At 37.0% G+C, this 25754-nt stretch overlaps 1 protein-coding gene across 3 annotated transcripts in view; it reads left to right on the top strand.

Moving 5' to 3' along the window:
• stk26 (serine/threonine protein kinase 26) overlaps positions 1-24320 on the top strand; it is a 32428-nt gene extending 8108 nt beyond the window's left edge. The window contains exons 2-12 of one of the 3 annotated variants that reach the window (XM_041985989.1): positions 10432-10500; positions 10646-10807; positions 11122-11178; positions 11647-11755; positions 14137-14294; positions 20059-20244; positions 21509-21651; positions 21772-21868; positions 22112-22174; positions 22798-22925; positions 23304-24320. In XM_041985989.1, the coding sequence (XP_041841923.1) occupies positions 10432-10500; positions 10646-10807; positions 11122-11178; positions 11647-11755; positions 14137-14294; positions 20059-20244; positions 21509-21651; positions 21772-21868; positions 22112-22174; positions 22798-22925; positions 23304-23319 (1188 nt within the window). In that variant the 3' untranslated portion in view covers positions 23320-24320. Of the gene's footprint in view, positions 1-10431; positions 10501-10645; positions 10808-11121; positions 11179-11646; positions 11756-14136; positions 14295-20058; positions 20245-21508; positions 21652-21771; positions 21869-22111; positions 22175-22797; positions 22939-23303 lie in introns of those variants that run through there. The other 2 variants (XM_041985988.1, XM_041985990.1) reach the window with 2 other exon arrangements.
• Positions 24321-25754: the final 1434 nt, after the last annotated feature.

Genomic DNA, 25754 nt, shown 5'->3' with positions numbered 1-25754 from the left:
CTTCAGTTCATGTGATTTCAAGTTAAGAACTGTATATACAGAAAAAGGTCTTCCTGTTCTTATTCTACCTGTTCAGTTTTTACAACAGTGTGAAGCATTTAGGCCTCAGTAGTCAGTAATCATCATCTATTTAAAGTGCAAATTAAGTGGGAATTTGGTTTGTTAGATATGATGCTTAAAGTCATCCTTTAAAAGATATAGTTCTTTAGCATGTGTTAACACTTGATGGATTTAGTTAGCTTAAAGTAAACCTTTCGCAAACTTTGGTGCTCACTAAAGGAGAAAACGTGGCTGAGCAAGGTAGAGCGGTCGTCTTGTAACCCGAGGGTTGCCGGCTCGGCCAAGTCGAGTTGTAATTGCTCCTGATGGGTCGTGGTTGAGCGCCTTGCATGGCAGCTTCCGCCAACAGTGCGTGAATGTGTGTGAATGGGTGAATGTGATGTATGATGTAAAGTGCTCTGGGTATCGTTCCAGGTACAGTAAAATATATATAAATACAAACCATTTACCATTTAAAATCTGAGAAATGAAAAGAGGTTGTCTCAGAAACTGGGGGGTCATTTGGCGGTGAACAGGTGAGGACAGTCAAAAACCTGTCCTGAAGCCACTTCAGTGTTTTCTTTGCGTTTTACTGTGGGGGTTACTTTGGTGCTAAAAGACAAACCATCATCCTCGTTAAAGGCCTTTGACCTCAGGATCATGTATTTCTGTAAGGGCCTCTGTGTTTGGCTGCATGTCATCAACAGTGCTAAGCATTTGTTTGGCATAGTGCCAAATAGTTCACTTTTAGACAAATTGGCTCAAAGTATCCTTTTCCTTGTGCTAACAGTCTCCAGTGCTGTTCAACAAGCTCTGCCATTTTCTCTGCATTGTTTCCATCTAGTTTTTCTACCATAAATTCCTAACTGATGCAGCACTGTTGAGGTGTTCATCCATTCTGCAGGTCTTCCATCTCTGCAGAGGGTCAGTGAGGCTCTAGAGCAGGGATCACCAACTCTGGACCTCTTGGGCCAGTGTCCTGCAGGTTTTAGATGTTTCCCTGCTGCAACACACCTGATTAAAGTCAATGGATCATTAAGAGGCTGGTGCAGAATTTGACAACAAGCTGTTGGAGAACCATTTAATTTGAATCAGATGTGTTGCAGAAGGGAAACATCTAAAACCTGCAGGACATTGGCCCAAGAGGTCCGGAGTTGGTGAACCCTGCTCCAGTGGTACTGCTGTGTTGTAGGTCCATTGATCCTGGACCCATAGAACTATTAGTGCTTTTAGACAGACACCGTTCTGGTTCTTGCACTGGGTCCAGATAAGTTCTTGAGTCTCAGAATCTTGGTGCATTCTAGTGAACCGGCCCATGTTCACACCAGTTTGACTAAAACACAGCTGGGTGGACTTTGAAAGTAAACAGCTTGGACATTTGGTCTTGAAAGTCGATGGTCGTCAGGTTCCATGCCTTCAGCTTCCCTAAATAAATAATATATTCAGATGACTGAGAGAATTTCGTAAGATGTCAGTATGTCAGCATGAGCTTATATATATATATATATATATATATATATATATATATATATATATATATATATATATATATATATATATATATATATAGCCTGGTTGCTGGGTAACATAACGCAGCGACATTCAAGTTTTACTCTAAATCAGGGGTGCCCAAGTTCGGTCCTCGGGATCTACCATCCTGCAACTTTTAGATGCAACCCTTCTCCAACGCACTTGAATCAAATGTGATCTGCATGTCATTCAGCTCTGCAGAGGCCTGGTAACGGGCCAGTCATTTGATTCAGGTGTGTTGTAGAAGGGTTGCATCTAAAAGTTGCAGGATGGTAGATGTCGAGGACCGGATTTGGGCACCCCTGCTCTAAATGAATGATTCCAGTGTTCGATCAACCTCGGTTAGCTGATCTGAACTTAATTCTCAATGGATGGTGTGTAGTTAACCTACTGTCTTCATCAGTGGAGGACCCAGAGGTGGGAGGCGGTACTAAGTTGGATTTTTCTTCGGTGTTGACTGCTGCAGTGGCTGATCATATAACGCCACACCCAGCCCCCCTTTTCCCAAAACCTTTTTTACTGTCACATTATTCCTTCTTCACTTGACCAGGCAAAATTTGGCCAGATGATGAACTCATAGAAGAGTTCTAATGGTTCCAACCGTTTTGTATATATTAATTATTGAAGCATCTTTAATCTTTGAAACAATCAAAGCCTTAAAATGTTTACACCCTTATGATTTATGCCTTACCACAGCTTATCTTTCAGCTCAACAGAGAGGTCTTCCGCCTTTTGACTTTTAGATATATCTCCAGGTTCTAAATACAGTACTTCTGTTTATGAGAGGTGTAAAACAAGACAGTTTAGAACAATCGGGTATTAATTTGGATGTGGGCAAAGTGAAAGTGTTGTAGTTGGCACATATTTAAATGTAAAGGAATCAATGGCACCCACAGAGGATGTTTGCTAATAAGACTTTTGTTCTCACACATTTTAAAACCCATTTTATACTAATGTTATACTAATCAGAATTTATTAATAATTTCCTAAAGTGCTTCCTTAAAAACATTATAGTTACTACTTGATATTTTTTATCAGGATGAAAATAATCCTCATACACAGAAGATGCTTTATGTTAGCTTAAACCTGGAACACCTTTTAAAAACTGGAAACTGGGTTTGTTTGCATTCATGTAATGTGTTTAAAATGTCCGTAAGCGATAAGCTGAAATTAAAGTTCCCAGACTGTGTAAAACATTAACCGGAACTGTGGAACGTGCTTGGTTTACAGTTTGTGTAGCGCTGACTGAAATTAAGTTCATCTCCAGAAACAAAGCTGCCCGTTCGGGCAGTAATGACTGATTGAGTGTTAAATATTTAACTTTCTAGTCTCGACCAGCTGTTGTTCTTTCACCACACTCACACCGAAAGGTCAAGGTGTGGCATAATGTTTACTTAATGCCTCTTGACAGCAAAGATAGTTTATTCTTTGTTTATATTCTTCAGTTTGCATTATAAATTCTTTCATCATTTCCAGTAAGTCCTCATACCCAGTGGTTCTAATGTGCCTCACTGTCTTCATATGTACAGAAATGAAACCCCTTTGGTTGTAAATAAAGTTGGGCTGTTGCAGCACTAATATTAAAGCACCTGTAAGAGATCGATCTAAGCAGCTAAAACTGTAGCGCCCATCTGTTTTCTTCAGACAGAAAAATATTTTCTTTGTTTTTACACCTTCGTTTCCACATTATTCAGCTCAATAACAGTCCGTTATGAAGTGTGGTGGTAAGAAAACTATAGGCAGTTGAGCCATTTGTCATGTTAGAAATAAAGATCGATATGAAAACATAATGATGGCTGACTGTTGTTTTATTACAAATTTGTGTTTGGTCAGTTATTTCTCCCCTTTAATAATACTAGTTGATATTGTATGTCGCCAGAAAGCCTGATTAGTCACCTTTACAAAGAGGTATAACATCTAAGGATCATGTTTCCGTGGAATGAGCAACACAGCTAAACATGTAGTTAGTACGACCAAAAATGTGCCAAAATCCCTATTATCTTTTTGGTATTCTTGTCGTTAGATTTAAATGATGCCAGTCACACATCTTGAGCCAGTTTAAGATCTAAACCCCCAAGATGACAACAGTATTCAAGCCTCTATGTTTAGCTTTTTTTGTTATTTTTAAGAACTGTATTATTTTAAAATGCTGGCGGACCCCAGGAGGAATAGCTGCAGCCATGCTGTAGCTAATGAGGATCATAAACAACAGACGAACAAATGTTCCTCCCCACAGAGCCTGGATCACCAGATTACCTCTAGAATCTGGGAGTGGAGAGGATTGAATAATCTCAATCAAACTCAGGGGTGTCCAAATCCGGTCCCCAGAGCTATTATCCTGAATCAAATGTCAATCAGTTCTGCAGAGGCCTTGTAACGAGCCATTTGTTTGATTGATTGGTTGCATCTAAAAGTTGCAGGATAGTAGATTTAGAGGAATGGATTTTGGCACCCCTTTACTATAGTGTAAAACATACAGCGTCACGACTCCTACAACAAGTTCACATTGGACTGAAAAATGTGTTTTATTAACTAAATAAACTCATCACAAAACGTATACAGAGGCAACAGCTCCTCAACACAGCCGGACCAGGTTGGAGTCCTGGCCTGGGGCCATCTGCTGCATGTCATTCCCTGCTCTCTCAGACCCTCTTTCCTGTCAAGCAATAAATTGTCAAATAAAGGCCACTAGAACCCTAAAACCCTTTAAAAGCAAATAGTAAGGAAATGTCCCACTATCCCCGCTAATATTCCGCTGTTTGTATTCACTCATTTTGAGTTCCTCTGTGGATTAAATGATTGTACTGAAAAAACAACACATATTGGCCATTTTCATTTTTTTTTTTTTTTTAAATTTTATAGGGTCAATGACCTCAATGCCATGTGGAAGATCCATACACAGCCACAACAGCTTCCACCTCCTCCTCATGCTGGTCACCAGTCTGGTCACATTTAGCTATAGGATGGCATCCTATTTCTCAACCAGGAGTTGCTGAGGGTCAACCAGCATGGTTGTTTTGATCAGTCTAGCACAGGCGTGACAAAGTCTAGGCCTCGAGAGCTACTGTCCTGCAACTTTCAGATGCATCCCTTCTCCAATACACCGGAGTTAAACGAATGGTTTGTTACCAGGCCTATGGAGAGCTGAATGCCATTCGGATAAGGGAATTCAGTCATTTGATTCAGGCGTGTTGAAGAAGGCGTTCATGTAAAAGCTGCAGATAAAATTGGATAGTTCCATGCTTTGGTTAAACTGCATCTGGATGATTGTGCCAAAGCTTTTTCAAAATCTTATTTTATTGCAAAACAGAAATAACCTTTTACGAGTAATTTATGAAACCGTAGAGAGTTGATGGCTGGAAGATGCTGGAAAATGACTAAGAACTGACTCTAATTTTAGAGCTGACAAACCAATCATAAAGTTTTATATTTTAAGGAAATGTTGGTGACAGCAGAGACTTCTGGGAAAGCCCTGTTGTTGGTCATAATGTTCTTACATCATAAGTAATGGTGAATGTGAATTATGAAACATATGATTACACACAGAGAAAATGTTTTTTACTGTAATTATTTAGTTTAGTTGGATCCCCATTAGATGCAGCTTTAATTATATTATATTATATTATATTATATTATATTATATTATATTATATTATATTATATTATATTATATTATATAAAAATTTATATAAAGATAAAAGTTTTATCTCTACATGTTAATGTAACATGTTCAGAAGAGTTGGAGCAGTTTTCTTAACTTTTAAGGTTTCAGTTTTATTATATAATTTCAAAATAAAATAATCTGTCCTCCACTTGTTTCAGTTTACTGTTACATTTCTACTAATTTTTAGAAGTCCAAATGTCCAATTTAAAATTATTTAAACAGAAAAAATCCCCATTGTTGATTATCAAGTCCTTCCATCTCATGTTTTAACACTGAAACCACACAGTATGTGACGTTTCTGCTTCATACTAATCGATCATTTTACCGCTAATCGTGATATAATGGAGAACTGTTCTGTGAAGGAGTGATATATTCTCTTAACAAACGTTACATATGAATTAATAGACAAAGATGATAAGGACCCACCCACACAGGTGTTTTAAATAGCAGTGTGTCATTAGACTTTGCTCAGGTGGAAGTAGGGCTCAGCTGTGCTGGGAAATGCATTGAACTTACATTCGGGACTAATAAAGAAGCTCAGCATGTTGATTCAGTAAGTCACATTCATTAAACGGCTATCTGATAGAGATGAAACCATAGATTTGACCTCATCACCTGAAAGTCTGTTTAATTAGCCAAAACAGACATATGAATTTTTGGACTCTTATTTCATCAGATCGAACATTTTTAATGGAAAATTAGGATTTAACGTAATAATACTTCAGTGTTCTCCATAGGAAATTACTTGCTGTATAAATTAAGAGAAATTAAAAAGATAAAAAAGGTTGTATACACAAAGTTTTGTAGAGTTAGAGCAGTGAGAGGTGTGGTTGAAATCTCCAGAGATCACCATGAATTCATTGATATGCAGTGTTTACCTTAGCAACAGCTGAGCTAATGACATCATAGATATCAGAGCGTAAACTCTTGGTTTATCTGCATTACCAGGGTGCAAAGATGCTTCTTAACACCCAAGATAAACGAACACTGTCATCCTCCTTTATCTGGCGGCCAGTGTTTATTTTATTGCATTCTTGGTTGACTTGATGTAAACCTACAGAGTTTTTATATTAAGTAATGTATTATTTTCCCTTCTTTACACCAGATCTTTAGTTTTAGCATCCAGATCAGTTTGCAGGTATTATTGATCCGAAGAATTTTGTTGACAAGAAGACAAAGATTCTCAACTCAAAATTTACTCTTTTTATGATATTATATAGTCAAAGTTTTTTAACCCTACAAATCCTTGTTGTCTACTTGTTTCCTCATAGAAAATTTGGTCAGGAATTGATAAGGGAATCCATAAAGAACCAGATTGATGGGCAGAATTGATAATGTCATTGATATCAATAACATTTCCATCCCTAGTCTCTTGGTTTGGTAGTTTCCGACAACATATTTTATTTATTTAATTTGTTTACTGTCTTTATATACATTTGTTGTATTCATTTTCATACTTTCTCACCACCTCAATCACTTAAAACTATCCGTGTAAGCTTGCAATTTGATAGCTGCACTTCCTGAGCCAGATTCCACTGGTTTTTCCTTTATGTTAAGAGTTTTTTGTGCAACCTCCACAAAAATGCAGAAGTGACAACTTTACACTTCACGTTTTTCCATGTTAACCACACCCACCTCAAATCTCTGGCCAATCACACAATGCCTACGTTTAAATGAGTTTTAATTCCCCTTTAATTCAGAAATAAAATCCTCTTTAAAAGATTTAAAATGGCCCTGTAAACACTCAGTTCCAAATGAAAATGGAAGCAGAATGAAAAAGAAGCAGGAACTGGAGTTTGTTCCAGTCCAATCAGAACTCTTCCCAACCCCCAATCTTAAATGGAATTAAATAAAGGTGATTAAACATTTTTCCATGTCAACCTCAATTTGGAATCACGATTTCCATGTTAATGCTAAGGAGAACAAATTTCACATTTTTCCACATTTTACAATTGATTCTAATTTAATTATCAAAATTCTGCGCCCATTTTTTCAACTTCCTGTCAGACAATTTTCATTAAAGAAAAATCTGAATTCTGCAAAAAGCTTCAGGGACTTCTTAAGATTGTCTTTATTTACGGGCTTGACTGGAGATATAAACAAATATAGGAATCTCATGAAATTGTGTGCAGACATGTTTGTCTCTAATCAGCTGAATTGTTCTCAAAACATCATCAAGTCAACTCATGTTGAGTTTATATCCTAGTTAAATTACATGTGTTGAGGCTCTTTTAATTCTAAGCCTGTAGAGACACATGGGCTGAAAACTTTTTGTTCCAAAATGGATGGTTTTTCTTTATTACCACATGCCATTGTTGTTCAGTCTATTGTTTACATCAACAGCAGCATTGTCATAAGAAATCTTTCATATTATTGTTCTATGACTTATGGTTTTATTGCACTGGGTCTTTTTAGTCTCTGCACTGTCTCGTCTTTTTCTTCATCTGTCTGCACCAAGCTGAAGTCTGCAGACAGTAGCTGCTGTATTTGCTCACAGGGTGTGGCAACATTGTGGGTACTGTGAGTGTCTCTGTTCTTTTTTTAGCTCAGAGGAAACTCAAGCAGCATCATAGGGATATTATACGTTCCTGTGAGGGTGTTTGTTAAATGTTCTTACACCAGAGGTTGAGGACAAACAGAACTTGGGTCTAAACTTGTTGAGGCCAGAATAAAAACACTTTAAAAAATGAGCCTCCCTGTTTTTGTTAAAGGTCACAAAAAGCATTTTTGAGAAGTTTTGGTTTTAAAGCATCAGTCATTTTTCATACATGCATTACTTGGAGTGTGCTGGCGTACAAAACTGGTGGCATCGGATCATGCAGCCCAAACTTTACTTTTAACAAGAGGTGATTCATTCAGTATTTTAAGTAGCTAAAGAAGAAAAAAAGAGGACCGTGCTGGTTGATTCGGTGTACTTTTGACAGCACTTTAATATACTTACAGCTTTTTCTTTTATATGTACAGAACTATTTCTCTCTGTGAACTGCATCTTTTGAGCATAAATGAAGGCTAACAATATTAAACATGTGTGGGGGTCTCAGTTTAATATGTCTGTTGTCAGTGCAGTGATCTACACAAACTAACAGATTCCCTTTAAACTAATTTAATGCAACTGCAGAATGACTGAAAAGTCATGGGAGCTTTTGCGATTTCATTTACATAGTTGGTTTGTTTTTAAAAAGGCAAAAACGACTGACCACAGAGGCCACATCAAGTGAAAGACCAGTGACAGAAGTGGCCAAATATAGCAGCAAAACCTGCTTTATAGATCTGAAACAGCTGCGTTTGTAGACAAAACAAAATTGTGTAATATAAAGGAAGCCATTTAAACTTAATGTAAGACAGCAAAGAGAAAAAGGAAGCATGTTTCTTGTAGCAATAATGCAAATGGGAGAATCTGCACAGGACTGTACTTTCAGACTAACAAATCATGGATGTAGACAGGCCAAACAGTATTTATTATAGTAGTAATGCAGTTCATAGAATTAAAAAACAGTGATGCATTGCAAGCTAAATAAGTGTGGTTAAAATAAAATTACTGCAGCATGATGACTCAAAGTCTGCCAACTATCATGCTGAGTGAATTTTTTCCACAAAACATAGTCTTTTAGAGTGTTAACTTGCATCCCGTAGAGCTCTCATAAATGCATTTATGTTGATGAATTAAAACATCTGCTGACTGAAACGAGTGGGAAGTCTTTACAAAAGCCAAGAAAGCCTAAACAATCCAAATACTTCTTTCACACATACATATATATGTGAAAATAATTTGTAGATTGGTTTAAGTTTCTTCTGTATTTTGGCACTAAAGGCAAAAAGATTCTCTCACTTTGAAGTGTTTAAAAGGTTTAAACACTTCTTCACTACAGATGCAGTTTATGAAATTTAATCTCAAAAAGTAACTCCAGCTGCTGCATTAAGCAAAACATAAAACACAATTTTCTTTAAAAAAAATGTCACTGAGTTTATTTTGAGGTCATATTGTTAATATTAGACTTGATTTCCTCGTTACTCGGTATTCTGTTAGCACAAAGACTGCAGTGAATTTCACGTTTCTGAACTCCTGTTAAAGAGCTGCTTTTTTTCTCTCTTTTTCAACCACAGCAGTCTTATTTATGAAATGAGTGTAATCCCTCAGAGATAAGAGTGCAGGCAGCTGTGTGTGTTCAGTTCCTGTTATCTTCAACTGTCACGCTTGTTTCCTTCTGCATTTATGGCCTTTTTGTGTGTGAGAGTCTTGTTTGGCTCATTGTGATGTAAAGCCTCATGCATGAGGAACTAAGTTTAAGTTAATAGAAATTTAATGGAAGGTTGATTGTTTTTCGGGTTAAAACTTTGCAGTTTGATTTAGTAATTTATTTTCCTAGGTGCCTAATGTTTTTGTGTATTTATAACCTCTTAAGAGTTGGTGTCACAAATTTGCATCAAACCACCTTTTTTTAAAAAAATTCTTTACATCTAGTTAATTTGTTTTATTAATTTATTTGCTTTTATTTATTATTAAATTTTATTTATTTACTGTGTTTATTTAATTTTTTTAAAGAATTTTAGGGGTTAAATTGAATTTTGACATATTTTATTTTACTTAAAGTACTGTATATGTTTTTTATTTGTTTATTTATTAATTTATTTACAATTTTTCTATTATATCTATGGTCTGTGAAAAATTTAAACAACTCTCGTTCTTCTCTGTGCTTCTAACATAAATTGCCATGACTGAATGAGAAAAACTGATCAATCAGTCACTATCACTTCTGCAGTATCCATGGTTACTAGCCTGATCATCCGGTGCAAGGAGGGGTGGAGACTAAGCACAGCAGAGAGGGAGGGTTGTTCAAATAATAAAAAAGTATGACTCTTTCGCAAGATTGTCAAATTCTCCTTTGTCATGTAATTTTTGTTACTGAGTGGCAGAATGCTTGATGTAGATGGTAGATCTTTTACCAGATCAGAGATTAATTGCTGTGTTAAATAATACAATACATCTGGTAAAAATGGTGGAAAATCCAATGCAACTGCGAATAAGTTATCCAAATTAGACTGAATGTGGACCATTTTAAGGGTGCCAGTCACTACTATTTGTGAGGCTGCTTTTTAGTGTTTGTCCTGCTTCCCCCTTGGTTTATCTGTTTGACAGCAGTAGACTGACACATGTTGCATTAATGTGTCTATCGTTCCCTTCTTTTTGCTCTTCTCAGAGTTCTCAGATTGATCCAGAGGAGTTGTTCACTAAATTGGACAGAATTGGAAAAGGATCTTTTGGAGAGGTGAGCAAATTTCCACTATGAACCCTTTTTTTATTTTTTAAATTCTTAGAGAAATTTTTGTCTCCTCTTGATGGTCATCATCCTTAGTTTCACAACTCTTTAGTATTTGTCTTGACTTTTATATTCTTTTTATATCTTCCTGCAGGTGTTCAAAGGCATTGATAATCGCTCTCAGAGCGTCGTTGCCATTAAGACAATTGATCTGGAGGAGGCAGAGGATGAGATCGAGGATATCCAGCAGGAGATCACAGTGCTCAGTCAGTGCGACAGTCCTTACATCACAAAATACTACGGCTCCTACCTAAAGGTCAGAATAGCATTATGTTCTTGTTCTGAGTTCACATGACGTATTTAAGGAAACCTTCGGAAAATGCTGGCCATGTGAAAAGAAGTAAAAGTAGTCTGACAGGAAGCAGCATGGCTGGTGGAAAATAGCAGGAATGTTGATTAAAGTCAGATAAAAGCTGTCAGGTGTTTTAGGCATTTCTTTCATCTTTTTATATCTCTACATATCACATATTCCGGTTCTTATGCATGACATATTACAGCTTATGTTAAAGGGAATTTGATTTTTGTTTAATTTTTTGTTGCTTTAGACACAACAAATTGTTTCTCTTGTAGGGCAGTAAATTGTGGATTATCATGGAGTATCTTGGTGGAGGTTCAGCGCTTGACTTGGTAAGTCTTTAACCAAATTTCAGCTCAATTTTTATTAAAGCTATCAACACTAAACATTTATTGAGAAGAACACTGTCTTCTCTTTATATTGATCCATTCAGAAGAAACTGATAGTTAAATCCAAAAGGTTTTATCATCTAACATGACTTCTTTTCCACAGTGTAGTCAGTTTAACTGTATTTTAGGCATCTTTTTCTCTTATGGTAATGTGCATTTGTGTCCACATAAGTGAGTAAAAATCCAATATTGATGCTTCAGATCAGGAAGAATTATCCAAAAGGTAGCACTCCATATGAACAAATGATTATGCAAAATATGAGAGTGATTCAGATGCTGAGATTATGTAACATTGTGTGTTGAGTCTTGTCCTGTATAAAGTGGAACAAGGTGTGTTTTGAACACCTGCCTATTGCCTCTTGGCACATTGTTGAGTGTTTTTGTTATCACATATTGTGTGTGTGTATGCAGCTGCGAGCAGGTCCTTTTGATGAGCCACAGATTGCAACCATGCTGAAGGAGATCCTGAAGGGGCTTGACTACCTACATTCTGAGAAGAAGATCCACAGAGACATCAAAGGTACAAATTGGGTTAAATGCTGCTGTTTGACCACAGAGCCTGAACCTTGTGCTTTCCTTTGAATAACACTTAAAAGACAAAAAACAAATTGCTATAAGGACACAATATATTTGTGTGTCAGAAGCTGTAAATATTAGGACTCAGTTTCTAGTGTGGATGAATGTCCAAGAGCCCCTTTAAATCTTTCCCTGGAACTTATTTATATTAGGGATGTGCATGACTAACAGATTAGTCTAAAAGGTGTACAAAGTCAATGGCTTTTTTTTTAGGTTTTTGTTTTGACATTTTTTTGGCGTTACATGTCATTGTGTAGAGACGCCACACAGGTCTTCTAGTTACAGCGGAGTCCTGTGTCTGCTTCACCACTGCTGGGTAAAGTGAAGGGAGCTAAGCCTGAAGCTAGCTGCTTGGTAAAGTAAAGGGAGCTAAACCTGAAGCTAGCGACTGGGTAAAGTGAAGGGAGCTAAGTCTGGAGCTAGCTGCTGGGTAAAGTGAAGGGAGCTAAGCCTGGAGCTAGCTACTGGGTAAAGTGAAGGGAGCTAAGCCTGGAGCGAGCTGCTGGGTAAAGTGAAGGGAGCTAAGCCTGGAGCTAGCTGCTGGGTAAAGTGAAGGGAGCTAAGCCTGGAGCTAGCTACTGGGTAAAGTGAAGGGAGCTAAACCTGAAGCTAGTGACTGGGTAAAGTGAAGGGAGCTAAGCCTGAAGCCAGCTGCTGGGTAAAGTGAAGGGAGCTAAGCCTGAAGCTAGCGACTGGGTAAAGTGAAGGGAGCTAAGCCTGGAGCTAGCTACTGGGTAAAGTGAAGGGAGCTAAGCCTGGAGCTAGCTACTGGGTAAAGTGAAGGGAGCTAAGCCTGGAGCCAGCTGCTGGGTAAAGTGAAGGGAGCTAAGCCTGAAGCTAACTGCTTGGTAAAGTAAAGGGAGCTAAACCTGAAGCTAGCTACTGGGTAAAGTGAAGGGAGCTAAGCCTGGAGCTAGCTACTGGGTAAAGTGAAGGGAGCTAAGCCTGAAGCTAGCTGCTGGGTAAAGTGAAGGGAGCTAAGCCTGAAGCTTACTGCAGCTTCACCCAGGAGTAATCACCTTGCCTCTACCTTCTGATTTAAATTTAGAGACGGAAACAGGAAAGTTTAGCAGCTGTTTCTGTTGGTTTTATTATCGATAGTGGAGGCAACAGACCAGAGCAGCAGGTTACTAAACCCTCAGGAACGTTGCTTCAGCAGCAAAAAGACAAGAAGGAAAGATGAGGAAAATAACTGGTTTTGTTGTTGCTTAATGCTCCTGTGAGCGCAGTGTTTAGTTGATGTGGCTTTTTTCTTTTTTAATAAAATAAATAAATAATTAAAAACTAGATAAAACTAGATTGTCAAGAGAAGCAGACCCTTATATACATAAAGCTCCCCTTGGTTAAGCAAATTTGTTCGGCACAACACAGCAGCCAGACATTGCTACGATGCTGGACAGAATAAGTTAAAAAAAAAAAAGTTGATCTGGCGTAGCAGCCGCCATAAAAACGGTGCCAGCCTAACGTCTACCTGACCTACTTTCTCATCCTACCGGCTGTACAATAAAGAACACGAGAGCCCACAGAATGTTAAATATATAAGAAATTTAAAATATTCCAAATAACATCTCACATGTTTTACAATTTTCATTTGAAGATCAAGTATTTTTTATTTCATCATTGATAATGTCATAATTACAAATTGGGAGCTGAGACCAGTTATTTGGTGGATTTCCCATACTTGCATTTTAGCACCTATAGAAGATAACCCAACTTCCATCTTTTAGAAGGAGAACCACTCCAGGTGTAAAACGAACAGCTGTTTTAAGCCTGATGCGTGTCTCTACAAGCGCTCAGGTTAGTCTGTGGCCCCCGACCTCACAAATCCCAACTTAAACCCTGCTAACAGTAACACAGGATACACCAGAGGGGTGAACTACGATGCAAGATTAATGGCTTAGAGAGGCATGTTGAGCCTGAAGCCAGAGTTTTTAGTTTCACAAAGGTGATTCCCTTTTAATTTGGATACATCTCTATGGTAGCTGAGGCTGAACACATAACCTGCTTTGGTTAAGTTTATGTTTGGGGTTTCAGATGAAATTGTCTGTTAAAAGTGCCATCCTGGTACTTTCCCTGGTGATATTCCAGATGAAGAAATCAGACTGAACAACATTTAAATGTTAGCTGCAGAACTGTTGAGTCTATGAAGGTGCAAATAGACGTACCTTACGACCACACTAAAAGCTCTTGATTGACATTGAATAAAGGATTACTGGTTGCGTTTTCTGTGCTTAGATAATTATAGTTGTTTAAAAAGTTCAACCAAATAATCTGATTCATGAACCAAACCTAGCTGAAAGGAAAAAATAACGATGATCTCTGCAGCTGCCAACGTCCTGCTGTCGGAGCACGGTCAGGTGAAGCTGGCTGACTTTGGAGTGGCTGGTCAGCTGACTGATACACAGATCAAGAGGGAAACCTTCGTGGGAACGCCGTTCTGGATGGCGCCTGAGGTCATCCAGCAGTCTGCTTATGACTCCAAGGTCAGACACCTGTTTACTTTACTACAAACACCTTCAGGACCATGTTAATCCATCTAAGCTCCTCGACTGTAGGTTTGTTTTTATTTCAATTTCAGCCTAAAAAACATTCCCAAATTCTTATAAGTTAGGGCTTACACAGCTTTAAGCCAAAGGTAACAATCCCAGGTTCTTTCTGTGTTTAGATGTAAGATCAGAATATGACAGAGACAAAAGTAAAGTTTATTTGACCACATTTAGGAAATATTGGAATTGCAGCAATGAGTGGATTGCAGAAGTATTGGAACTAAAGTATTTAAACTTTTGTTTTTTTGTTTTTTTTGTTACCTCACTATTCTCCCCAAAAGTCAGTACTTTGTAGAGCCACCTTTTGCAGCTATTCCAGCTGCGTGTTTCTCTGGGTATGTCTATGAAGTTGACACATCAAACCACTGGGAGTTTTCTCCCATTATTCACAGTCAAACTGTTCCAGCTTCTTCGACTTGGATGGGTTCTGCTGGTGTACAGCAATCTTTGAGCCTTGCCACAATTTAGGTTGGCTTAAGTTCTGGGCTTTGACCAGGCCAACACATTTCCTAGTTTTTCCCATCCTCAAATCCCAGAAAGGTTCTGTGGATTTCACACCATCCATCATTCCCTTAATTCTTCAGTTCAGTTCAATTAAAATGCTTAATTTGTCCCTGAGGGATAATTAATGGCAAACAGTGTAATCTTCAAGTTTCCAGTATATTAAAGTAAAAAACACAAAGACAAAAGAAACGCACGTTAGAAAACACAGATAGCTGTGCAATAAGGGCATGAGTGCAGTACTTGTGAAGTGTAGTGTAAATGTAAACAGTAAATCAAGCATAAGAAAGTAGCACAGTAGTTGTACGCACTACAATATAGTAATTGGAGTAATATTTAATCTATAATATATATTGACGCAATATTGTATAATACACTACTTTAAAATCACAATATATTAATACAGTACAGTATTGTTTAATATAAACAATGCAATAAAAATAACAGTACTACTACTTCTACTACTACTATTAATAAATGATGATGATTATGACTGTGATGATGATGATACTACTACTACTAAAAAATAATGAATTGACTAGTTTCCATGTTCCTGTAAATTAAAAAAACATTTCTTCATTATGATGCTTTCACCACCGTGCATCACTGTGGGAATGGCGTGTTTAGGCTGAGGCATTGTTTGCGCCAGACATCGTTTTTGTTGATGACCAGCAATTTTAGTTTTAGTTTCTTCTAACCGGAGGACCTTTTTTATATGTTTGGTTAATCTGCCACATACCTTATGGTACTTTATACATTTTCAAAATTTTGTAGCTTGGACAGCTCCCTGGTCTTTGTGGTCTCACATGCTTGGTGGTGATTCTTGATTAGTGGTGCGATTATGTGACCATTAGACTGCACACTGATGGACCTTGCTATACAAATTATATGACTTTTCGAGGTAATTTTTAGCACCAGAGATTTTTTAGGGGCTTAATAGCAAATCTGGCGAATACATATACACATACCACTTTTATTTATTTTTATTTGATTTGTTTTACTATTATTATTATTACTATTATTATTGTTGTTGTTTTAGTTCACTTTTTTCTGTAGGTTCTGACAGGTTTCATGCAAAAAAGAAAAGGACAACACCCAGGGTCATGAATAAATTTGTAAACCCCTATATATTACATTGTTATTTGCTATAACAGAACCCTCATTGTTTCAACTTCTGTCTGAAATTAAATGCCAGTTGTTCAGAAAAACCTTCTCTCTCACCATAAACACACTTTAACTCATGTTAAGTGTCAGTGTGTTAGTTTAAAGTGTTGATGCAGAATATGACTGTTCCTCGGGTCAATTGTTTTGGCTGTCGTTATTCAGCTCAAACAAATTTCTTTGGAGATGCGTTATAATGTTTTGTTTTTTTCAGGTTTTATATCGTTGGGATTTCATTGTTGCTTGCGCTTAGTTTGCATATTGCTGAAGGAACCTGATCCACGTGGATCTGTTGTTGCGTCAGAGTTTTGATCCAATTTGCATTTTTTTCTGAAGTGTTCTCAGTTGTATTTGCATGAGACAGGCCCCCACCGTCCTGTTGTCTGGCTGTGTATGATTTTTTTTCGTTGCAGACGATGACACAGTGAGCTGGTTTTTCCAGTTTACTGGGATTCCCTCGTCAGTCTCATTGTTCGTGTAACTGACACCAAGCCAGCTGCCTCAATATTCAGTGGATTTATGTAGTCATGTGGGCACACTGAATCAACCCCGGCTTTTGATACCCTATAGCAAGGTAAATAGTTTTGTAATGAGGAAAAAACATCTGCCAAAAGGTTTGCAAATAAGGCATGTTCATTAGAGTGTGTGTGTACTTTTATCTGCAGATGAGCTTTAGTTCATGTCAGTGTGTGGTTGCATATTTCTCTGACGTTGCCAGCACGGTGTGTGTTATTGTAATTTGTCGCTCATGTTTTTTTTGTGTGTGTTGAGCATCCAACCATATCATAGTTTTAAGTTTCTAGAAACAAACTGAAATACCTGCAGGAAAGCTCATGTAACTTCTAACCTGGCAGATCATTCACTTTTCTTGCTTTGTCATGGTTAATGTTTCTTTTTATCTTCACTATTGATTATCTGCTTTATACTGACAATTCATATGATGCCAATACAAATTTACTTAAAATCTCATGTATAAAACACAGATGGGTTGTTGCAGGGAGGTGGAATAATATGTTCAGACTTTTTGTTTAGTTAATCTTCCATAAATTGAAATGCCAAAGACAAACAAACATAGTCTGAAAAGTTCAAACATGCTCACACATAGTATTTACATATGAGGTGTTTGATTTCACATCAAACTTGATGGTATTTGTAACCTTAAATATCACCACCATGTGAACTAAAATAGTTTAAAGTGTCTTCATCATGTTTTCATGCTTCAGTTTAACAGAATCCACATAGTTTTATATCTAATCTATATCTAATCTTCCCACCTTCTATCTGAGCTACTCCAGTTTAGCGCCTGTCTTTGTAGGGCACTCCCACTGAAAGGCCCAGTTTGCCATGATTGGCCTAAAATGGCAGCATAAAGGAAAGCTTCTTATTTTATATGAGGCATGCCAAACCAGCCTCTAGGCAGGTATGATCTAGATATGTTTCAGGAAGAAAAACATGGACTATAAATGGAGATTTCAGACAGTTTCCCCTTTAAGAGAGAGTAAATCCTTTTATTTTGGGCTGTAAAAACTAAATTATGTTGCTCATCTGTTTGAAAAATGAACAGAAATCCCACAAATCAAAGCTCCCAAACCGAAACTAACATACCGAATGATGCAGTTGGCGGTCAAATCAAGCTCTAGACTTTTTTTTACTTTTTCTAAAAAACAGTAATGTGTAAATTTATATTAATATAGCTCAAATCCCAATAAAGCTGCTTTCATTCATGTTTTTTTCTGATTGAGCTCATGCTGTAGTTGCATAAAGCTATGTTCTAATAAAATCCAGATTTTTATAACTGCTATATCATTTGACAAAACCGCTGTTCAAGTAAGCTAAAGACAAGATCTGTGCAGAGAATTAGTCTGTATTCACATGTATGCATGCTTGTATGACCTGTCATAGAGAAAGTTAGAAGCTGCAGAATATCTTAAATATTTCCTCATGGTCTACATCACTGCAGAGTCCAACATACTCCATTCCCTGCTGTGCATGTTTACTGGGACCAGGACAATAATGAATTAAAAGACAGAACTGAACTCTAAATGTCTATCAAGCGCTGCAAAATGACCCATTAATTTGAGCCAGGTGTGTTGAACCAGGGAGACATCTAAAATCTGCAGGACACCAGCTGCCGAGGTCCAGAATTTTAGATCCGTGCTGTAAGTACTAAATGCCAGAAAGTCATGGGCACCATAACTATGGTGAGGAAGACTGCCAAAGATATCAACCAGTTCAGAGCATTTTTACCTCATTGGTGAAGAGCAGTTATAAAATCTATACAATTTTATCCAGAATGCAGAAGCAAACTGATTAAAGAGGGGACATTTAGCCTGGTCTTGTGGTCTTGTTGGATAGAAATACATCCATCAGCTGGGTTCAGGACATGCCCCAGTTAGGGCCCAAGATTTTAACCTCAGTGGAGTATTTGTATTAATGATTGTTTTACAGTTTGAAACCTTAGGTGTACTGAAAAAGGAGTTGGAAAAAGAGGGCATGACATGCAGCAAAGGGGTCCTATTGGGATTTTAACCTAGGCCACCCACAAGGATCTGGAGCCTCCTAACATGAGGCTTATGGGAGTTGTTTAGCCATCCAAAACAGTTGGAGGAGCTCCATCTGTGAGCCATGAAGCATGACCACAACCAGATTATAAATGCCATACCTCAAAAGAACGATTTAATGTTTTTAGAAATGGGATCTATCTTAAAACCTGTAAGTGTTTAATTATATCATTCATATCTGCTCAGTATGAAGCAGGGACAAGGATATGGTTGACTTAGCTTAGTTTAGCATTAAGACCTAAAGCAACCAGCCTGGTTCTGCCCATTAGTTCAAACGCTGACTAATTAACATATTACATCTTATGAACTGTTCCAAAATAATAAAAAAAAGATGGTTTGTGGTTTTGTTTGTGTTTATTAGCTGGATTAAACTCTTGATCTCTTATACCAAACACAAGAACAGAACTGTTATAAACTTGTTTATGTTGCCTTGACTCTGATGAAACGAGCAGCAAAGCATTTGGTGTGGATGTATGAGTGTTTGTGTAAAGTTTGGAAGCCTCACATGTTTCCACGGGATCACAAGGACGTGTGTGTGTAGGAGTGTGTGTGTGTGTGTGTATCCCTACCACATACTGCCATATGGTGGGTGTGTAACAGTAATGGAGCTGGCAGAGTTAACAGTCAAACAGTAACCGAGCATCCTGTTGTAACGTGACCCTGTGTTTTCTGTGTGAGAGATAATGGCTGCTTCTTATTCAGCCGATGCCCAACTGTTAAAGTGAATTGAGAAAACGTGGCATTCAACCTGTGTTCATGATTAGCTGTTTGTGTGTTAAATGGGTTTTTACATAGGCTTGTGTGCTTGTTTTCTCCTCTTTTATGATGGTCAAATACAACCCCAGTTCCAAAAAAGTCAGGTTACTGTGTAAAATGTAGACTTTTAACAGGATGCAATAATTTGCAAATCTCACAAACCAATATTATGATTCATAGTAGAATATAAAAACAAAAGATGTTGAAAGTGAAACATTTTACAACTTCACAATAAAAAAGCTCATCTTGACTTTGATGGCAGCAGTGCAGCATCCCCTCTTCTTTTAACGGCAAACCGTTACACATCCAGGAGGGGAGGAGACTATTTGCTGGACCCTTGAGGAAAGGAAATGTTGTCCATTCAGTGAGTTGGTCTGGACAGGGCTCTTCTTCTATGAAGCCATGCTGTTGCGGTAGATGCAGTTAAGCTTTGTCTTGCTGAAATATGCAAGACCTTCCCTAAGAAGTTTGCCATCTGTTGCTTCTAGACCTGTATGTACCTTTTCCTATTTTGATGACGCCTTTCCAGTTGTGCAAATTGCCAGTGATAACAGATTAAACAGATTAATATGAATGAGTATACTGGATGTTTTCTCATATGCTGATAAAACCATTTTAGAAACACTGATATCAGTTTTAAAGTGTTATTTAAATCTGAAATCCCTGCCATGCACTGAATCAAATAAGTCGTGTTTGTTTCCTAAATGTGTGTGTCCCTGCAGGCGGACATTTGGTCACTGGGCATCACAGCCATCGAGCTCGCCAAGGGTGAACCTCCAAATTCCGACATGCATCCCATGCGAGTGCTCTTCCACATCCCCAAATCTCCTCCTCCAACGTTGAACGGAGATTTCTCCAAGAGCTTCAAAGAGTTCACCGAGGCTTGCCTCAACAAGGACCCTGCCTTCGTAAGTCAGACAGCTGAAAACCTGTTTATACTCTGCTGAGTTTTATGCAGTTAAAATTTTATTTACCAAGTATAATATTAAGATGTTTACTCTTTAAAGTGTAAATCAATTTCATGCACAATTTAAACCACTAAAATCACCAGAAAGCTTTACTTTCTACTTTCAGTGGATTTTTCCGCCTCTTCATCTCAGTTCAGTTATCCAAGTTGTCACAGGAAAGACATTTAACCTCTTAACTCAGACAAATAGATTAATCAGATTACCACCCAAACAGTTTTTAGATTTTTTCAGATGTAAAGTACTCGGATGAAACTCATTTTATCTGGTAATTGAGATTTATTGAACCACAGGAGGTTACTGTTGATAAAGTAGTTTTAAAATGAGTTGATCAGAACAGCTGTAACACCATTTTTAATGAAATATTACTACTTTCATTTGAGAGAATTTGTCCTTTCTTGTTTTTATCATTAGTAGGATTTGAAATGGTACACTTGGAGTGGAGTGATTCTGCATCTTGATATTAGTGTGTTTTTCTTTTCAATGAAAGGATCTTAGTTTGTCCTCTGATTTCAGTTACTACTTAATACTTTAGTGCTGCATTAGGTTCAGGGTTCCTATGCAGTTCTGAAAAGTATGGAATTTGTTTTTTTGCCTTTATTAAACTCTTGTATGCTCCCATGTCCAAAACGGGCTAAAAGTTGACAGAGTCTGGATATTTCAGTTTGGAAAGGGGGGCATTTTAAGACATAAATGTTTAAGAACCCTGGAAGCTGTATTATGAATGTATGCAAATGAAATTATTGCATTACAGGGGAATATTAGGTGTATTTTGTCCTGCATACAAGAAAATGCTACTTTTAAACATTATTGACTCATATGTTGACCTTTTCTTTCTGAAAATTGAAGTGTTTGTATTTTTAGCTACCCTGATTACAGTAAATATGCTTTCTTAAGCTTGAATAGCCTCTGTTTTTCCATGCCTTTCATATTAATGAGGCAGTGTTCTTTGGTATAGTTGCCTCTTGCTGCCACCTAGTGGACTCACAGCTTTTCTATCATGTTTTTCCTGTTCTCCATCTCTTGAAGAACCAGCTTGAATTGAGTCATAGGTCTTTAATTTTCCATGATATCTGCAGCTAAACAATAGTATACCCCCCTCCCCCTCCCCCTCCCTTTTTGTCTAAAAAACCTTGAATGAACTTCTTGTTTAAAAGTTTGTTGACCAGCATCAGTAATCCTCTACCTCTTCTCTCTCATCGTGCAGCGCCCCACAGCCAAAGAGCTGCTGAAACACAAGTTCATCATCAAATACTGTAAGAAGACGTCCTACCTCAGCGAGCTGATTGACAGGTACAGGCGGTGGAAGGAAGAGGGACACAGCGGCAGCAGCTCCGATGACTCCGACAGGTGATGTCAGCATTTCAATAGCAGTAGCAACTTCATTTTAAGATGTTAGTTTACTTCACTGTGTGTTAGGGGAGATATGTACGTACATTAACGGTAAGCTGTTTGTATGTACATATATAGTGAATCCAGTAATAAAGAGAACAACGAGTGTCCTGAGTGGTCGTTTACCACAGTGCGTAAGAAGAAGACAGACGAAAGGAAAGTTCTGAACGGGACGGTCAGTACAGTTTTTGTTTCAGATTTGAGACTTTTTATTTTCAGAAGGAGATTCTGTGAATATTTTCTGTATGTTTTCCATCTATTACTGTATATTACACAGACTTGATATTTGTTACATTTTGAAGATGTCAAACAGCACAAAGAGATGCATTCTTTAGAATTTTGGTGCGAGTTGAAAGTTAATAAAATGAATAGAATCATTGCTAAATTCTTGTCTACCTCTTCCTTTTTGTCTGGACAGAGTCAGGATCAGCTGAGTAAATCTACCAGTCTGACCACAGTCATTTCCCCAGTCTTCACTGAGGTTTGTTCACAAACACACACACACACACACACACATACACTCCCGAAAAGGTTTCTTTACTTTAACATCAAATATTAAATAGTATTTTATTTAACATTACTGCATAAGTGTTGACTATAAAATATATATAGTTCTTTTTTTCTACTATATTATTGTGGGGAAAAAAACCTGTCTGTAGGAATTGTCCAAAATGAAAGAAAGAGAAGAAAAATCCAAATTATTACCATCACCAAAATAAATTCTTAAACTGTAAAGCCTCATCGTCTCATTTGAAGCAGCAAAAACATTCTAATCCATCCCATCCATCCATCCATCCAAGCAACCAACCGTCCATCTGTCCGTCCATCTATCCACTTAACCTGGGCCAGGTAGTGGTGCCTAAACAAGGAAGCTTCGCAAAGTTTATCCTTTTTTTAAGGAATAATTTGGCACTTTAAAACCTTTATTGCAAAAGAAATCCAGATCATTCATATTTTTCTAAATTTGAACAAAATAACACAATTAAAACGTGATTTATCAGCTAATTGTGGAAATAGAATGGACAACTGCTAACTGTAGTTTACTGTACATACATCCATAAAAGTGGATTTTTTAAATTAAATTTTTTTGTTCTTTTTTGGTAGTTGAAGCAGCAACACAAAGAGGACTCTGAGCAGAGATTGGCTATTGAGGAACTGGAGCACAAAATTCGTTTGGCTGAAGACATGTGTCCAGGGTTCACAGACAGGATGGTCACACACATAATTGCCAAGTACCAAAAGTAAGTTCATCATTGTTAAATTGCTCCTAGTGTTACTTGATTGAAAGGGAGTATATACTTTGTTTTCCCTTTTGTTGATAATTTCCTTTGTACCTCCTTACTTTTGCTTATCCTTTTTTAGTTTGTCTTATGCTAGGTAAAGCAATATAAAGAAACTAGGCCAAGAATACTTTTATATATGAAAATTAGATTAGATTTTTATTCAAAGTAGTATTCAATAATATTTGTATACAGGGTTTATTGGCATAGCAATAAATGGACTACTGGTTAGCTAGCATAATTATACGTTTGTTTCCCACCTTGTTTCCTATTTGTGTAAACAAGGTGTGAAGATGATTTGTTTACCAAAAGTCTGTTGCACTTCCACAGATTCTCAACAAATTGAGGGATGGAAAGATGGATCAATAAAAGGAAAATGAGAAGAGACTATCTCCATATGGTAACGCTGCTGGATGATAAAAACAGGAGATTTGCTGTGCAATGTCTCCTTGCTGTACATGCATTTCTCAGCACACAAACACACTAATAATATAATATATACACTATATTTTATATATCACTGCTGTTGATTGAGGCCATTTAGTTTGATTTGAAATGCCATCATGTGCCTTTTTCCTTTTTTTCTTTTGTATTTTTTCTTTTGTATTTTCCTTTTTTCTTTTTTTGCTATCATTTTCTAAGAGAAAATGTTTTGTAGATATTTTATTCCAAACCACACAAGGAAATATAACAGACAAGAGGGCCCTTGTCCACCAGCAGTAATATCCCCTCTTTTGTATCATGACTTTGACTGTAGATGTTTGTGTTTGTTCTGTAGCACTTGAGACATTATATGCCAATATTGAATTTATGTAGTTTTTTTTCAGTAATGCTGTTTAATTAAAGTTTAATGATCCAATAATTCAGTTTAGGTCAAGGTTTTCCCTCTAAATATAACAGTTTTCACAAAGAATAAAGTCTGGAATCGATGTTTGTAGTAGAGGAGAGTATCATCTTTAGTTAGAAATCTCTGAAGGGACTTTTAAACATTCAAGTAGAAAAATCTGCCATAAAATTGTACAAACTGGGAAATTTGTGAAACAATTTTATGGACATGGTTTCCTTGGGAGAGACTTCCCTGGTTCAGTGTGCAGACTGATTTTTTGGGTGACTTTTTTGGACTTTTTTGGAAGCTACCACAAACTAGCTGGGCTAGACAGCTACTAGCTTGCTAACCTGTGAGCTAGCTAGCTATTGTAGGTTCCAAAGTAATTAGCAGCATTAAAGTTGACTTGCTAGGGAAGAAATTAAAATTATTAAATGTTAACTATGGCTTATTATTAAAAAAAAAACAAAACAAAAAAAACGTATGTGTAGGTTTTTTCAAGTAAGATTGCTGTTGAAAAATTTACTAGATTAAATTCAGACCCAATTTTTAATTCATTTTTGGAAGCTATCCAAAAGCAACCATGCTAAGCAGATACTAGCTTGCTAACCAGTGAGCTAACAGCTAATTGAGCTTCCAAAGTAATTAGCTAAATTAAAAATTGGCTATATTATTCTCTTCCCTTTCACTTAACTTTGGGTCTAAGAACAATTCTTCTATTAGTAATGATTTCACTATTATCTCGGATGTAATATTTAGAAGTTGGTTGCATTGTGATGAAAAGACTTACAAGCAAAATGCAAATGCCTTCGACAGGCTCACGTCTGTGCGTTTTGTCTTCTTTTTGTTTGTTTGTTTTCTTTTTTTACATGCAGAACTTTTGGGAAATCTTTGTTGAGAGCTGTTAAATGTCCTCTAGTAAAATACTAACACAATGCTTGATGTGTTAAGATGTTTTTACTACACAATACTGGAAAGTAGCACAGATAATTTTAAAGAGCATAATGGGAGTTGTAATTAAACTTATTTACAAGTTGTACCAAAGACACTATCAGACTTGGTCATTGCATATTTTTATCTTTTTATATATCATAAGGGATACGACAGTGCTTTTTGAGGGGGAATTCTGAAAAGAATGGTGTAAGATTTTACTTTGATATGTTTTTCTCTTTTTGTGTAGCGGGACTTTTGAGTTTTATGAATAAATATTTCAATTTAACTGAGAAACGTTTCGTGTTTAACCTGATTATTTGGAAAAATGCTATGCACAACCCTTATCTACTACGTGTTATAGTGGTTTTGATAGAATTGTGAAACTGTAAGTATATTTATTTCATTATTAAGACAGGAAAAATAATAATTTAGTATTTAAATTTTGATATGTAAATGAAACCTATTCATTCATTGTGTATCAGGACATAATCAACTGGTTCTGATAAAGTTAAAATAGGTAAATACTACTTCAGATGAACAACACAAGGCATTATACAGTCTGGTAATATGTTTAACAAAAAACTAGGCAAAAATGCAGAAGCAACGTGTCAAAAACTAAGTGCATCATCACTGTTTTCATAGGAATTAGGGGGGTAAGTAGTGGCTAGGTGCAGCTAATCAATTGCAATTGGGCTTGCTTTGTAGCAATAGTGCCTGGATAGCATTTTAGGGTTAAATGTGGGGTCATCTATTGAACAGTCATATATTGACTTAGACTAGGCTGTATCAGAACAATGGGAGGAAAAGACTGAACAGCTAATGATAAAAAGTAAACAAAATCATCTGTAAAACTCATGAAATAAAGGACAAAATGATGCCATGAGCATGTATATCTTTGAGTGGCCCTAGTTTTTAGCGCTTATATAACGGAAGACAGACACAGAGAATCTCAAATTCTCATCTTGGCAGAGTTGCATTTTATTTGCTGAAAAAACTAATGGCATTGAGGTTTTACAAACAAA

This window comes from Melanotaenia boesemani, chromosome 5, assembly GCF_017639745.1.
Source record: "Melanotaenia boesemani isolate fMelBoe1 chromosome 5, fMelBoe1.pri, whole genome shotgun sequence".
NCBI lineage: Eukaryota > Metazoa > Chordata > Actinopteri > Atheriniformes > Melanotaeniidae > Melanotaenia > Melanotaenia boesemani.
This window is presented reverse-complemented; position numbering and strand designations above follow the sequence as displayed.